This window comes from Scyliorhinus torazame, chromosome 9 (assembly GCF_047496885.1).
Source record: "Scyliorhinus torazame isolate Kashiwa2021f chromosome 9, sScyTor2.1, whole genome shotgun sequence".
NCBI lineage: Eukaryota > Metazoa > Chordata > Chondrichthyes > Carcharhiniformes > Scyliorhinidae > Scyliorhinus > Scyliorhinus torazame.
The window spans coordinates 142,213,771-142,229,742 of NC_092715.1; the positions used below are offsets into that span (position 1 = coordinate 142,213,771).

The window sequence follows — 15,972 nt, forward strand, 5'->3', positions numbered from 1 at the left end:
ACCCACCCTCTACAAGCGCAGAGACACACACCTCGGTGGGCAACAGTAATGGACAGGCTTCTGGGGCAAATTCCGGTGAGCTCCACACAGTTGCTGATACCATCAGGTGGAGGCAGAACAGCCAGGTGAGACAGCAGTCGGAGGTCTGCTGGATTCCAAGACCCAGCTGGGTCCCAGTTAGATGCTGAGCCTCTGGACCAGGTTTACCCCAAGCTGCTGCAGACGCTAGAGAGCGTCATAGAGATTCAGCGGGGGATTTCAGCGATGCTCAAGCAGGTCCATAGCTGATTGGAGGAGTCCCAGAGGCTACGGGCGCAAGAGATGGCACCGGAAATGCGTGGCACTGCTAAGGTGGTGACCACAGTGGAGAGCCTGGTGCATGATATTGGCAGCATGGGTAGTGGTATCCAAGGTGTAGCACAGTCAGTGACGGTCATGTCTGAGCACCTCGACAGCATGCCCCAGTCGCTGGGGGGACACCTTGATGAGGCGCTGCGGGGCATGTCCCAGTCTCAGGTGGGCATTGCAAAGGCCCTCCAAAGCACGTCCCAGTCGATGGGGTACGTCCCCCAGTCTCAGGTGGGCATAACTGAGGCTCTGTGGAGCTTGTCCCAGGCACAGTTGGGCATTGTTGGGGTGCTCCAGAGCATGTGGCAGTCATTTAGGCACATCACTGAGGGCGTCGACTCTGTGCTGCCGACATTGGGGATCATCAGGGCTCGCAGAGCCAGATGATGCAGGGGCAGCCGTAGTTCGATCCATCTGCCCCTCCATCCCGAGGTGAACTCCAGGGCCCTATGGTCACTGACTGGGTAGAGGGGACATGGGTGCCAACTCCAAGCCACCCTACAGAATGGTTTACGCCCACCAGCTCCCCCGATACCAATCTCCCTGACAACGGCGTGTCTCGGAGTCAGCACACAGAACAGGGTGGCAAGGTGAGACATGTGCCGCTTGCAAGTGAGCTGGGGCCCTCTGGCTCCAGGGCCCCCAGAGGACGCCTGCCAGGGGCATCAAAAACCATGGGACGCGGTAGGTAGCAGGCTGCCTCCACCTCTTATGCGCATTCGCCGGGCACATATAGGCCCAGCGGTAGAGCACAGAAGGCTAAGCAGGTCGCGGGTCACTGAGAGGGCACTGGGGGGGAGTGGGGAGGAGGTAAGGGGGCGAGGGTGCATTGGGAGGGTAGGGGTGGGAGGGAGGGGTTGATTGAATGGGGCGGCACCATCCGGGGATTGGGGCCGACTGGACCTGGCCCCACACAGGCCCGACCATCGCACCCCCCCCTTCCCTCAGCCAACTCAGCCCCATGCCCCCGGCCACACCACCCCATCCAACAATATCCACAACACCCCGAAACCTGACCCACCCACCCCCACAACGACCAAGCCCCCAAACCAGCCCCCCGTATGCCACCCCATCCAGACCTCCCCCAAACCCCCCACACCTGACCACCCCCCCCACCGACCTACCCCCCCTCCCCCACTATGCCCCTGAGCCAGCCCCACCCTGTCTGTACCCCTCCAATCCCTTCCCGACCCTGCTCCAAGCAGCCCACCCAGCCGCCACGCCCGACCCGACCCGACCCGGCCCCATGCCTCTGCCTGCACCCCTACCTGATGTCCGACTCCTCTGCCACTGAGGTCTGAACACCCCACCCCCGGCTGTCTGGAGTCACCCCATGTCCAGATCCACCACGCCGAAGACCAAACCCCCACCCCCACATCCCATTCACTGACCCGAGAATCTTACCTTTTCCCTTTAAATGGAACCTTTGAACTAATCTGCTTTATGGCAGCTGGTAAAATAGGGGTGCGTCCTCCTTCAATCTGCTCCTTTTGCACTTCCACGCTAGAGCCTGGCGCTTCACCTGGCCTGAACAAAAGAACAAAGAACAAAGAAAAGTAAAGCACAGGAACAGGCCCTACTGCCCTCCAAGCCTGTGCCGACCATGCTCCCCGTCTAAACTAAAATCTTCTACACTTCCGGGGTCCATATCCCTCTATTCCCATCCTATTCATGTATTTGTTAAGACACCCCTTAAATGTCACTATCATCCCTGCTTCCACCACCTCCTCCGGCAGCGAGTTCCAGCCACCCACTACCCTCTGTGTATAAAACCTGCCTCGTACATCTCCTCCAAACCTTGCCCCTCACACCTTAAACCTATGCCCCCTAGTAATTGACCCCTCTACCCTGGGAAAATGCATCTGACTATCCACTCTGTCGATGCCCCTCACAAAACCGTGCTGCCTCTCGCTAATACGTCCACTTGCTTCCAAATGGGAGTAGATCCTGTCTCAAAGAATACTCTCCGGTAATTTCCCTACCACTGACGTAAGGCTCACCGGCCTGTAGTTCCCTGGATTATCCTTGCTACCCTTCTTAAACAAAGGAACAACATTGGCTATTCTCCAGTCCTCCGGGACATCAGCTGAAGACAGTGAGGATCCAAAGATTTCTGTCAACGCCTCAGCAATTTCCTCTCTTACCTCCTTCAGTATTCTGGGGTAGATCCCATCAGGCCCTGGGGACTTATCCACCTGAATCTTTTTTAAGACGCCCAACACCTCGTCTTTTTGGATCTCAATGTGACCCAGGCTATCTACACACCCTTCTCCAGACTCAACATCTACCAATTCCTTCTCTTTGGTGAATACTGCTGCAAAGTATTTATTTAGTACCTCGCCCATTTCCTCTGGCTCCACACATAGATCCCCTCTGCTGTCCGTCAGCAGGACAATCCTTAACTGGCTACCCTCTTGCCTTTTATGTACTTGTAAAAAACCCTTGGGATTTTCCTTAATGACTTTTCGTGACCCCTTTTAGCCCTCCTGACTCCTTGCTTAAGTTCCTTCCTACTTTCCTTATATTCCACACAGGCTTTGTCTGTTCCCAGCCTTCTAGCCCTGACAAATGCCTCCTTTCTCTTTTTGACGAGGCCTACAATATCTCTCGTTATCCAAATTTCCTGAAATTTGCCATATTTATCCTTCTTCCTCACAGGAACATGCCGGTCCTGAATTCCTTTCAACTGACATTTGAAAGCCTCCCACATGTCAGATGTTGATTTACCCTCAAACATCCGTCCCCAATCTATGTTCTTCAGTTCCTGCCTAATATTGTTATAATTAGCTTTCCCCCAATTTAGCACATTCACCCTAGGACCACTCTTATCCTTGTCCACCGCTTTGAAACTTACTGAATTGTGGTCACTGTTCCCGAAATGCTCCCCTACTGAAACTTCTGCCACCTGGCTGCGCTCATTCCTCAATACCAGGTCCAGTACAGCCCCTTCCCAAGACTGAGTCAGGAAGGTCGGGCAAGACAGCTGCTTTACAATTAAAGCGCAGGTAAGTCACTACAGAGTGGCAATCTGCCGCTGGTTGCAACTCCAAGGACGTTATGGGCTAAATTAAATGCGCATTATAAATACAAATTGTTGTTATTACTGATTATTGTGTAAGTGGACTCTTCATAAGTAAATGAACACAATGGGAGCAATTGAAGTCAATGGAAATAAAAATCATGAGAGATAAAAGAGTTGTCAGTTAGCTGTCATTCATTTTACACCAACACACAAAGTCATAATGACTCACAGAGTGCATTAATCGTTTGTAAACAGGAAATGTGTGACTCCATTAACCACCAGTCTGAATGTTTAGATGTAAGCCAGAGAGTTGGTTATGATCAAAAATAAGATATTTTATCTAGTAATTGTGGTATTAATCATGAAATGCCAGAGAGGTTATCTTTCAAAACCTAATTGCTGCTGCTCTGGTTGAAATAATTGCAGGCTATGTTTGGTTATTATGCAGTTCAACTGATTTGATTTTTGTTGTTTTGCTCTCTCTTTCTCTGAATGGTCTGAGTATTTCGCAATTTTCCTTTCAAAGCTTGATGAGACCCTATTTTATTTATTTCCACATTCCTGCTTCAGTTCTGCATTCTGCCTAATTCAATACCATCTTGGATCTATGCCATATTCTCCTGACGTTATTCCTCTTCATCCTGGGCTTTCCTCATGAAGCCTTTTTGAATTTATGTGGAAGAGGTGGGACAGTATGGTAAAGGAAGACAGGGATGGAGGCTTAGTGTCAAAATACTTCCCCCAGGAAGCATTATTTCCCTGTGTTGATCCCAAGATAGTCAGAGGCTTTTAAGTCCACTTTGCCACATGTAGATGAAGACAAACGGCATGTGGTTTAATTGTCATTGGGATTTCCTTTGGTTTCTGTTTATTTCCATCCTCCCCTCCACTCTACTGCCCAGGAAGGAAACTGCCATTTTCAAACTGGGACAAGTATGATGGCCAAGAGACAGGAACACTTAGTGGAGGCCACTACTTACACAGGTCAATCATTTTGCTCGATAGGAAAACTTTGAATCAATTGCCAATCAGGAAGCCTGTTGAAACCTTGGGAATTAAAAGTTGTTGATAGACAATTCAAACATTTTACCAATAATTTTAGTGTGGTGATGGGTTTTCATTTTGGAATTCCAGCGTTCATCTGATTTGACGAAGAGAATGATGAGGAAAGCCCAAAGAGCACAGCAGCATACCCAATTTGGGGAGATAACAGATATGATAGAAGGGAATTTATAGTGGTTGCAGAATACATAGAATTTAGGAGAAATCTTTTGGCTCAAGGCCACATTCAAAATTACTCGAGATGATGAAGGTGGTGTGCAAGTGGGCATCGGTGGTGTGCAAAGGGCAAAAACAAATGAGAAATTAAGGGTAATTTTTCAGAGTGGTTGAAATTCGGTTATGTGTCCCACAGGATTCAGTTCTGAGGCTACATCTTTTCACGATGCATATCAGCAATTTCAATACATACCTAGAGGGTGTCGTGTCAAAATTTTAGATGAGCAAAAGAAACTGCCAATGAATGTTGATAACACTTTTGTTACTTCAGGTGTTGATGGGCCTTCAATATGGCAGCATACCTCGGAAGACTGTGCCAAGGAAAGAACAGCCAACTGCTATGGATTTTTCAGTACTTTGGGAATTTGGGGTGAGCCTGTAGATGTACTAACAAGCTACTAATGAATAATGTTTCACTATTATAGTATCCAATTGTTTATTAAATTATTCCAAGCCTTTTTCCTCCACTGTTTCATCGGAGTTTTATTCCACATATTGATTACTCTGAAAAACAAAAACAAGGCTTCCATTTATATTGTGCTTTTCAGGACGATTGGACATCTTGAAGCACTTTCCAGCTAATTAAATACTTTTGAAGTGTAGTCACTGTTGCAATGTAGGAAATGCACAGCCATTTTGTGCACAGCAAGCTCAGAAACAGGAATGTGATAATGATCATTTAATCTGTTGCATGATATTGATTGAGGGATAAAGATTGCCCAGAACAGCAACAGTGTATAGGGATCTTTTACATCCACCTGAAGAGAGCTGTAAGACCATAAGATGTGGGAGCAGAAGTAGGCCATTTGGCCCATTGCGTTTTTATCTGCCATTTAATGAGATCATGGCTGATCTGATATAACCTTTAACTTTACTTTCCCTCCCCACCATGAATCTCCTGAACAAAGGATCCCACCTGGCACTGTCCTGGCAGTGAATGGGCACTGCCAGGGTTCTGCCCAGAGTTGACCCTCTCACCTGCTGGCTGTACTTAGCTGTGCTTTCCCGACAGGTTCTGTTCGCCAGTTCCCCATTTTCCAAAACCTATGGTAAATCCCGCTGATGGACGTCATGCTAGTGGGGAGTGAATTCCGAACACAGAGAGATGACACAGCAGGGAGGCCTGCGAAGGAGATGGTAACGTATTATAATGGGATTCCCGTTATTGCATGGCCAGAACCCCATTATGCCACTAGCAGGAGCTGGGTCAATCAAGCGGGGAAATCCCGCTGCCATGTAATCTATTTTAAGACATTCCATCAATTCTCTGCCCCAACACCATTCCCACTAACTGAAAACAGGGCTGGAAAATCCTCCTTGGTATCTATAGCAGTTCAGCACTCCTTCGGTTCCACACTGGAATGTCAAGATAGATTTTTTGTGTCAAAGTCACGGGGTGGAATTTTCTGGTCCTCCCCACTTGCGGGATCTTCCAGTTCCACGGAGGTCAACCCCCACCAGAGGTTCTGTGTTGACAGGATGAGCGAACCATGCAAATTGCCATTGACTTTGGTGGGACTGGAAGATTTCAAAGTTGAGAATGCTAGCAACTGAGTCATGACTAATTTGTGTTGTTATAACCCTTATTGTGGATACTCTAGCTTAAGTTTAGTGAGTCGAAATCAGAAAACACCCTAAGTTTCTGAAAACCCACCATCCAAAGATGTAAAGATGAGGTGGATTGGCCATGTTAATTGCCTTTTAGTATCCAAAGGTTAGGTGGGGTTACGGGATTACCAGGATAGGGCGGGGAGTGAGCCTAGGTAGGGTGCTCTTTTGAAGGGTCAGTGCAGATTTGATGGGCCAAATGGCCTCCTTTTGCATTGTAGGGATTCTCTGGATATATGTCTACAGTTTCTGGCCGGTTCTCCCTCTCCACTTGTCTCAAAGCTACTCCCAGATTTCAATTGACTGCTTCTGTGAGAAAACACACAACTAACCTAAAACCAAAACGTTGTACTGGGAAATCATATAAATTATTTAAACCTGTTTTGAATAGCTGTAGACATCCCGTCTCCACCAAGAAACTCACCCATTGTTTAGTGTTTTCCCACTTCCAACTCTGACCTTATTAAATAAACATAGATCACCCTTTGAATTGCAATTACTTTAGGCATTACTGTATATTCATGTACAGGGACCTGAAGTCTGCATGCAAAAGGAAAACATGTCTAGGCTTTGCGCCTTTTTTGAATTAAACAAAAGCATGGGGGACAGTAGTTCCCTGATGCATTTTCCATGGCAACAAGCCAACCAATGAGAATTGACTTGCCAATCAATTTTTCTAATGCAGTAAAAAATGTTCTCCCTTTGAAATGTGACATTCTTACATCTGACATGATGAGTGCAAAATTAAAAGCTTCAACAGCACATACCTTTTTTCAGCATTACTCAAGTTATGTATTACTAAACAACTATTTACTTTAAAGTTTGTTCACCAGCATCCATCTGATTCCATTTATCTTACATTTTAAAATTCCAATCCCCAAACTATAGATTGTATTCCTCAAACATAGGGGGCGTCATTCTCCGACCCCCCGCCGGGTCGGAGAATGGCCGTTGGCTGCCGTGAATCCCGCCCCCACCCACGCCGAAGTCTCCGGTACCGGAGATTGGGCGGGGGCGGGAATCGGGCCGCGCCGGTTGGCGGGACCCCCCGTTCAATTCTCCGGCCCGGATGGGCCGAAGTCCCGCCCAGAAATTGCCTGTCCTGCCGGCGTAAATCAAACCTGGTATCTACCGGCGGGACCAGGCGGCGTGGGCGGGCTCCGGGGTCCTGGGGGGGGGCGCGGGGCGATCTGACCCCGGGGGGTGCCCCCACGGTGGCCTGGCCCGCGATCGGGGCCCACCGATCCGCGGGCGGGCCTGTGCCGTGGGGGCACTCTTTCCCTTCCGCCTCCGCTACGGCCTCCACCATGGCGGAGGCGGAAGAGACTCTCCCCACTGCGCATGCGCGGGAAACTTTCAGCGGCCGCTGACGCTCCCGCGCATGCGCCGGGAAACTGTCAGCGGCCGCTGACGCTCCCGCGCATGCGCCACATTTCCGTGCCAGCTGGCGGGGCAACAAACGCCATTTCCGCCAGCTGGTGGGGCGGAAATTCCTCCGGCGTCGGCCTAGCCCCTCAATGTTGGGGCTAGGCCGCCAAAGATGCGGAGCATTCCGCACCTTTTGGCCGGCGCGATGCCCGTCTGATTGGCGCCGTTTTTGGCGCCAGTCGGCGGACATCGCGCCGTTGGGGGAGAATTTCGCCCGTGAATCTTGACATTGCATTTTTTTTTAAAGTCATTCTTAGGATGTGGTCTTCACTGGCTAGGCCAGTATTTATTGCCCTTTCCTATTTGCCGTTGAGAAAGTGGTGGTGAGCTGCCTTCTTCAACCGCTGTAGTCAATGAGGTGTAGGTACACTCATAGTGCTGTTAGGGAGGGAATTTCAGGGTTTTGATCAAGTGACAGAGAAGGAATGGCAATATGTTTCCAAATCAAGGTCATGGGTGACATGGGGGGGCAACCAGGTGGTGGTGTTCCCATGTGTCTACTTGGTTGGCCGTAGGGTACTACCCTGAGGAACTCTTGTAGTGATGTCCTGGAATTAAGATGACTAGCCTCCAATAACCACAACCATCTTTCTTTGCGTTAAGTATGACTCCAACCTGCAGAGCTTTCCCCCAGATTCTCACTGACTCCAGGGGTGAAATTCTCCCCCAACGGCGCGATGTCCGCCAACTGGCGCCAAAGACGGCGCCAATCAGACGGGCATCGCGCCGGCCCAAAGGTGCGGAATGCTCCGCATCTTTGGCGGCCTAGCCCCAACATTGAGGGGCTAGGCCGACGCCGGAAGGATTTCCACCCCGCCAGCTGGCGGAAATGGCGTTTGTTTCCCCGCCAGCTTGCGCGGAAATGCGGCGCATGCGCGGGAGCGTCAGCGGCCGCTGACAGTTTCCTGGCGCATGCGCGGGAGCGTCAGCGGCCGCTGAAAGTTTCCCGCGCATACGCAGTGGGGAGAGTCTCTTCCGCCTCCGCCATGGTGGAGGCCGTAGCGGAGGCGGAAGGGAAAGAGTGCCCCCGCGGCACAGGCCCGCCCGCGGATCGGTGGGCCCCGATCGCGGGCCAGGCCACCATGGGGGCACCCCCCGGGGTCAGATCGCCCCGCGCCCCCCCCCCCCCAGGACCCCGGAGCCCGCCCACGCCGCCTGGTCCCGCCGGTAAATACCAGGTTTGTTTTACGCCAGCGGGACAGGCAATTTCTGGGCGGGACTTCGGCCCATCCGGGCCGGAGATAAAACGGGGGGTCCCGCCAACCGGCGCGGCCCGATTCCCGCCCCCGCCTAATCTCCGGTACCGGAGACTTCGGCGGGGGCGGGATTCACGGCGGCCAACGGCCATTCTCCGACCCGGCGGGGGGTCGGAGAATGACGCCCCAGTTTTCCAAGGGCTCCTTGATGTGATAACCGGTCAAATGCTGCCTTGACATAAAGGGCAGTCACTCTCTGAAGTTCTACTCTTTTGTCCATGTTCTAACCAGAGCTGAAATGAGGGCAGGAGCAGAGTGGCTCTGGCAGAACCTAAACTGAGCATCAGTGAGCAGTTTATTGCTCAGCAAGTGCCACTTGATAGCACTGTTGATAACCTCATCTATCATTTTACTGATGATCAAGAGTAGGCTAATTGGGCAGTAATTGGCTGGGGTGGATTTGTCCTGCTCTTTATGTACAGGACATACCAGGGCAATTTTCCACATTGATGGGTAGATGCCATCTGGAACAGCCTAACTAGGGTTGTAGCACTTTCTGGAGCACAAGTACTATTGTCAGTATATTGTCAGGACCCAAAGTCTTTGTAGTATCCAATGCCTTCGCCCATATCTTGGTATCGCATGGAGTGAATAGAATTGGCTGAAGACTGGCATCCGGGATGCTGGGGACTGAATCATCCACTTGGCACTTCTGTCTGAAGACTGTTGCAAATTGTGCATTGATGTGCTGGGCTTCTCTGTCATTGAGGACGGGGATATTTGTGGAGCCTCCTCCTCCAGTGAGTTGTTTAATTGTCCACCACCTTTCACGACTGGAAGTGGCAGGATTACATAGCTTTGATCTGATCCATTGGTTGTGGAATCACTTAGCTCTATCACTTGCTCTTTATGCTGCTTGGCACATAAGTGGTCCTGTGTTGCAGCTTCACCAGGTTACCACCTCAGTTTTAAGTATGCCTGGTGTTGCTCCGGGCATGCCCTCCTGTACTTTTCATTGAATCAGGGTTGATCCCTTGGCTTGCTAGTAATGGTAGAGTGTGGGATATGCTGGACCATGAGATTAAAGATTGTGGTTGAATACAGTTCTACTGCTGCTGATGGCCAACAACACCTCATGGATGCCCAGTCTTGCGTTATTAGATCTGTTCCAAATCTATCCCATTTAGCATGGTGGTAGTGCCACACAACACGATGGAGGGTATCTTCAATGTGATGACAAGACTTTGTCCCTTAAAGAACTGTGTGGTGGTCACTCCTATTGGTTTTTCATGGACACATGCATCTGCGGCAGGCATGTTGATGAGGATGAGGTCAAGTATGCTTTTCCCTCTTGTTGGTTCTCGCACTACCTGACAAAGATACAGTCTAGCAGCTATGTATTTCAGCACTCAGCAAGCTCATTCTGCAATGGTACTACCGAGCTCATCTTGGTGATGGATGTTGAAGTTACCCACACAGACTACATTCTGTACCCTTGCCACCCACAGTGCTTCCTCGAAATGGTGTTCAACATGGAGGATCAGCTGTGGGGGGGGGGGGGGGGGGGGGGGGGCGGTGGTGTGATACGTGGTAATCAGCAGGAGATTTCCTTGCTCGTGTTTGACCCAATGCCATTTGACCTTATGGAGTCTGGAGTCGATTTTGAGGACTCCCTTGACAACTCCTTCCTGACAGTACACTACTGTACCACCACCTTTGCTGGTGGTGATGGTGGTGCCTGGGACATTCTCTGTGATGTATGATTCTGTGAGAATGACTATGTAAGGCTGTTGCTTGATTCGTCTGTGAGACAGCTCTCTTAATTTTGACACAAATCCCAGGTGTTAGTAAGGAGGGCTTTGCTGGTTCTGACAAGGCTGAGTTTGCCGTTCTCATTCCTGACGCCTAGCTCAATGCCAGGTCATCCGTCCAGTTTCATTCCTTATCCAATTTTCTGTACCAGTTTGATACAACTGAGTGACTGTTTTGAGGGCAGTTTAGAATCAACCTCAAGGCTGTGGGTTTGGTGTCACATGTAGGCCAGACCAGGTAAGTATGGCAGATTTCCTTCCCTAAAGGACATTAGTGAACCAGATGGGTTTTTACGGTAATCGATTCATTAGACATAGAATTTTAGAACAGAATTTTCCCAAAGAAATGACTAAGGGCGCGATTCTCCAGAAAGATTTCGAAGTGTTGTAGCAAACGGGAACTGCCTTGAGCTTCCCGGTGCTGGGCCCAGCGAGGCCGACAACGCTATTCAACATTAATTGGTCCATTAAATGAGGCCCCATGGGCTTGTCACCGCAAATGAAGGCTCGCCAGTGTTGATTGTCATTTTGCATTGGCTATATTAGGTGTCCAGTTTAACTTACAAAGTTGCTTTCAACATCATTCTTAGCTATTTCACTGCCATTCATGTTGTCTGTCTTGCCTTCCTAGGTACAGTCCTTCTCAACTGTCTGTTGAATTTCACCTGCATCGTTTGGGCCACACACGTTTTGTCCAGTTATTCTGTAATTTTATGCTGCATTTGCAGATTCTATTATCCCTCCTAATTTAGCACCATCTTCAAAAATGGCTATTAGGACTAATTTTCTAATCCAGGTTATTCATATAAATTAGGACGACACACGAGCCCCGAGGTAGCCCATTCTTTAGTTTTCCACTTCAATGTAAATCCTCGAATGAGGGCATGTTTTCCACTTTTGTTTGCAGTTTCTTATACATTTCCATTATCTTAAATCCCTACAGTTTTGACTTTAATTAACCATCTTTCATGTGCAAAGTTAAAGTACATCATTTCTTAAGATGTCCCACAGTCCACTTGAGTATCTGTTCATCAAATAATTTAAGAAGGTGGGTTAGGCAGGTCTCTCGTCCTTTTGTTGTTAAGAGCACTATTGCTGTAGAGATGATCTTGCATCTTATATTTGATAATCAGTGAGTCTTTTTAGATGGGATAGAGTAAGACTAATGTGCCCACATGTTAAATACACTATTTATCCTTTAAATATTTACACTCTTTATAGTTTGATAATTGTGGTAATACCAGGTATTGCGGTATCTGAGAGGTGGATGACCATTGGTTAGGCCCAGGAGTCTACCATTGGCTGATGTACATAGCTCCGCCCTGAGAGGTGGAGTATAAGAACCAATGCAGTCCCAGCAGCCTTCACTTTCTGTATCGAAGCTGCTGGGGAAGAGTTCTCGCAGATTAAAGCCAATTAGTTATGACTCACCTTGTCTTGAGAGTAATTGATTGCGCATCAATTTAATCTGCGACAACTTAAGTTGAAAGGATGGATCTCCGTATCAAACCGGAGTGCCTTCAGCTCAGCCCCCATGCGGACAACTCTGCTGCTATTTTCAAACATTGGCTGGCGCGCTTTAAGGGCTACCACGACATGGCCACCGACACCCCCACGGAAGGATAAAAGATGCATCTCCTACGCTCACGGGTCAGCCCTGGGATCTACCCTCTTATCGAGGAGGCGGCGAATTATGCTGCCGCGATCGAGCTGCTAGAAGGACATTATTTCTGCCCTGTGAACCAGGTCTACGCTCGTCACCTGCTGGCGACTGGGAGGCAAAGCCCCGAGGAAACGTTGGAAGACTTCTACCGGGCGCTGGCTGCTGGTGCTGGGCCGAAACTGTGGCTGCCCGCCAGTTTCGGGGAACGAGCACACGGAACTTTTGATCAGGGATGCTTTCGTGGCAGGTATGACCTCCCCCGATATCCGCCGACGGCTCCTAGAAATGGACACTCTGGGACTTGCAGAGGCACGGGCCCTGGCGGGATCCATGGACGTTGCATATAAAAACGCGCTGTCCTTTGCTCCCGATCGCACGGCGGCCCCCTGGGCTGCGTGGCACACCGCAGCGGCAGCCCCTCAGACCTTTCCCCTGACCTCGCAAGCCTGCGCGGCTAGACGGCCCAGCCGCCGGACACCGCTGTTTCTTCTGCGGGCTGGCGAATCAGCCCTGCCCGCGCTGCCCGGCCCGCACCGCCACCTGCAAAGGGTGCGGCAAGAAGGGCCACTATGTGGGGGTTTGCCAGGCCCGCGCCGTGGCCACGGTCTCCAGCGACTATCGGCAACCCCCCTTTCAGGCCCCGACCGCCCAGCGCTCACCGCCACCCCCCTATCCGAAGGCCACGTGCGAGTCACAGGCGTGGCCATTTTGCCCCCCGGACACCACGCTGGACGGGTGGGTGCCGCCATTTTGTCCCTCGCCGCCGCCATCTTCTTCATCCCCGGACACCATGTGCGACCCATGGGTGACGCCATCTTGGATGGGGCTCCAGGCCCCCAGCACAGCCAACTACATGCTGCCCGACCAGAACTCTCCATTACTGCAGCTGGCCTCGGTGACTCTGGACCAGAGTCGGCCCCGGACGCTGGCGAAAGCTACAACGACAATCTCCATCAACGGCCACGAGACGTCGTGCCTGATCGACTCTGGGAGCACGGAAAGCTTTGTTCACCCTGACATGGTAAGGCGCTGTTCTCTTGTCACCCATCCCATAAATCAAAGGATCTCCCTGGCCTCCGGGTCACACGCGGTGGAGATAAAGGGGTTCTGCCTAGCGAACCTCACTGTCCAAGGCAGGGAATTCCACAATTTCCGCCTGTACGTCCTGCCGCACCTCTGCGCAGCCACCCTCCTTGGGCTGGATTTCCAGTGCCATCTGCAAAGCCTGACTTTTAAATTCGGCGGCCCTATACCCCCCTTTACTGTCTGCGGCCTCGCGACCCTTAAGGTCGACCCGCCTTCCCTGTTTGCGAACCTCACCCCGGATTGCAAACCCGTCGCCACCAAGAGCAGACGGTACAGTGCCCAGGACCGGACTTTTATCAGGTCGGAGGTCCAGAGGCTGCTGAGGGAAAGGGTCATCAAAGCGAGCAACAGTCCCTGGAGAGCTCAAGTAATGGTGGTAAAGACCGGGGAGAAACATAGGATGGTCATTGACTACAGCCAGACCATCAACAGGTTTACGCAGCTGAATCTGTACCCTCTCCCCCGTATAGCCGACCTGGTGAACAGGATCGCGTAATACAAGGTTTTCTCCACGGTGGATCTCAAGTCTGCCTACCACCAGCTACCCCTCCGTAATGGTGACCGCCAGTACACTGCCTTCGAAGCAGACGGGCGGCTCCATCACTTTTTACGGGTTCCCTTCGGTGTCACGAACGGGGTCTCGGTCTTCCAACGAGAGATGGACCGAATGGTTGACCGGTACGGCTTATGCGCAACGTTCCCGTATCTGGATAACGTCACCATCTGCGGCCATGACCAGCAGGACCACGACACGAACCTCTGCAAATTTACCCAGACCGCGAAAATCCTTAATCTGACATACAATAAAGAATAATGCGTGTTTAGCACCGATCGTCTAGCCATTCTAGGCTACGTAGCGCGAAGTGGAGTCATAGGCCCCGACCCTGAGCTCATGGAGTTCCCCATCCCTCACTGCCCCAAGGCCCTAAAGTGCTGCCTCGGGTTCTTCAGCTATTATGCACAGTGGTTCCCCAATTACGCAGACAAAGCCCAACCCCTAATCCAGTCCACAACCTTCCCCTTGTCGACAGAGGCCCGCCAGGCCTTCAGCCGCATCAAAGCAGACATTGCAAAAGCCACGATGCGCGCCATCGGCGAGTCCCTCCCCTTCCAGGTCGAGAGCGATGCGTCCGACGTAGCTCTGGCGGCCACCCTCAACCAAGCGGGCAGGTCTGTGGCTTTCTTCTCCCGTACTCTCCATGCTTCCGAAATTCGCCACTCCTCGGTCGAAAAGGAGGCCCAGGCCATAGTAGAAGCTGTGCGACACTGGAGGCATTACCTGGCCGGCAGGAGATTCACTCTCCTCACGGACCAACGGTCGGTTGCCTTCATATTCAATAATGTGCAGCGGGGCAAGATTAAGAACGACAAGATCTTGCGGTGGAGGATAGAACTCTCCACCTATAATTACGAGATCTTGTTCCGCCCGGGGAAGCTGAACGAGCTGAGCATGCCCTGATTGCACTGGAGGCAATGGGTGCGACGGTGTCAGACATGGGGAACGGTTTGCGAGGCCTGGGGCTTTCCGTGCAGGCGGCGTCTGTGGCCCAGGACATGGCTGCCCTCTCACAGGAGGCCATGAGCCAGTGCCAGCGCCAGATGGCAGAGGCGCTCAATACCATAACCCAGTCTCAGCAGGCCATAGCCCAGTCTCAGCAGGCCATGGCCCAGTCTCAGCAGGCCATGGCCCAGTCTCTGCAGGCCATGGCCCAGTCTCTGCAGGCCATTGCTGAGGGCATCGGCGCCAGTGGCCATGTGCGAGCCGGCGTCGCACTGTCACAGACAGGGTTTGTCAACCCCCCTGGGCTCCATGGCTGCAAACCTGCAGACCCCTGTCGATACCAGCACGGGCCTCCAGGACTGGCAGTGCCAGATGTCGGGGGGGCGTCGGATGGCCAGTCCGTTCGCATCCCCCACCCATGTAGAGGCCTGGGGGCCATCTGGCACCCCGAGGGAGGAGGAGGTGGTGTGGTCCGTCCCGGCTCCCCCTGTAGGGAGGTCCCGGAACACCGCGACACCTCGGACTCCCCCCCTTCCGTCCCAGGTGCATCGGGTGGGCAACGGGCAGGACAGGCTGGCAGCTCACCGTCCCAGTCGCCCGGGCCGCAGCCTGGCCCACCTAGGCCAGGACACCCCAGGAAACGGCCGCCAAAGGGATCCAGTGTCAGAGGGCAGGAATCACAGGAGTCCACCTCCAGTTCTGCTGTACGGTCTGGGGAACCACGTAGACGTAGTCAAAGGGCCCGTAAGGCCAAACAATTAGACACTGAGTAAGTTGGCACGGGTGCAGGGCACAGATGAGTTTTAGGGGCTAGGGCACGTGCATGAACTCGTTTGGTTATTAAAGTCAATGTTACACCTACAGAAGCTGCCTTTGTCCTCTGTCCAAAGCGTGCGGGGGTGTCATGTACGTTGAGCGCAAGTGTGTGTGTGAGGGGTGGTGTTACCTCAGCCCCAGGTGAGTCTGCCCCGTTCCCCCTGGGCCGCCATCAACATCCCCCCGGGCAGAGGACGGGACCGTGCGCTGCAGTG

General features: G+C 51.9%; 1 protein-coding gene across 1 annotated transcript in view; it reads left to right on the forward strand.

Moving 5' to 3' along the window:
• LOC140430124 (transmembrane channel-like protein 2-B) overlaps positions 1 to 15,972 on the forward strand; it is a 187,363-nt gene that overhangs the window by 59,347 nt on the left and 112,044 nt on the right. Inside the window, exon 8 of the mRNA XM_072517637.1 lies at positions 4,920 to 5,018. Coding sequence (XP_072373738.1) covers positions 4,920 to 5,018 — 99 coding nt within the window. The remainder of the gene's footprint in view (positions 1 to 4,919; positions 5,019 to 15,972) is intronic.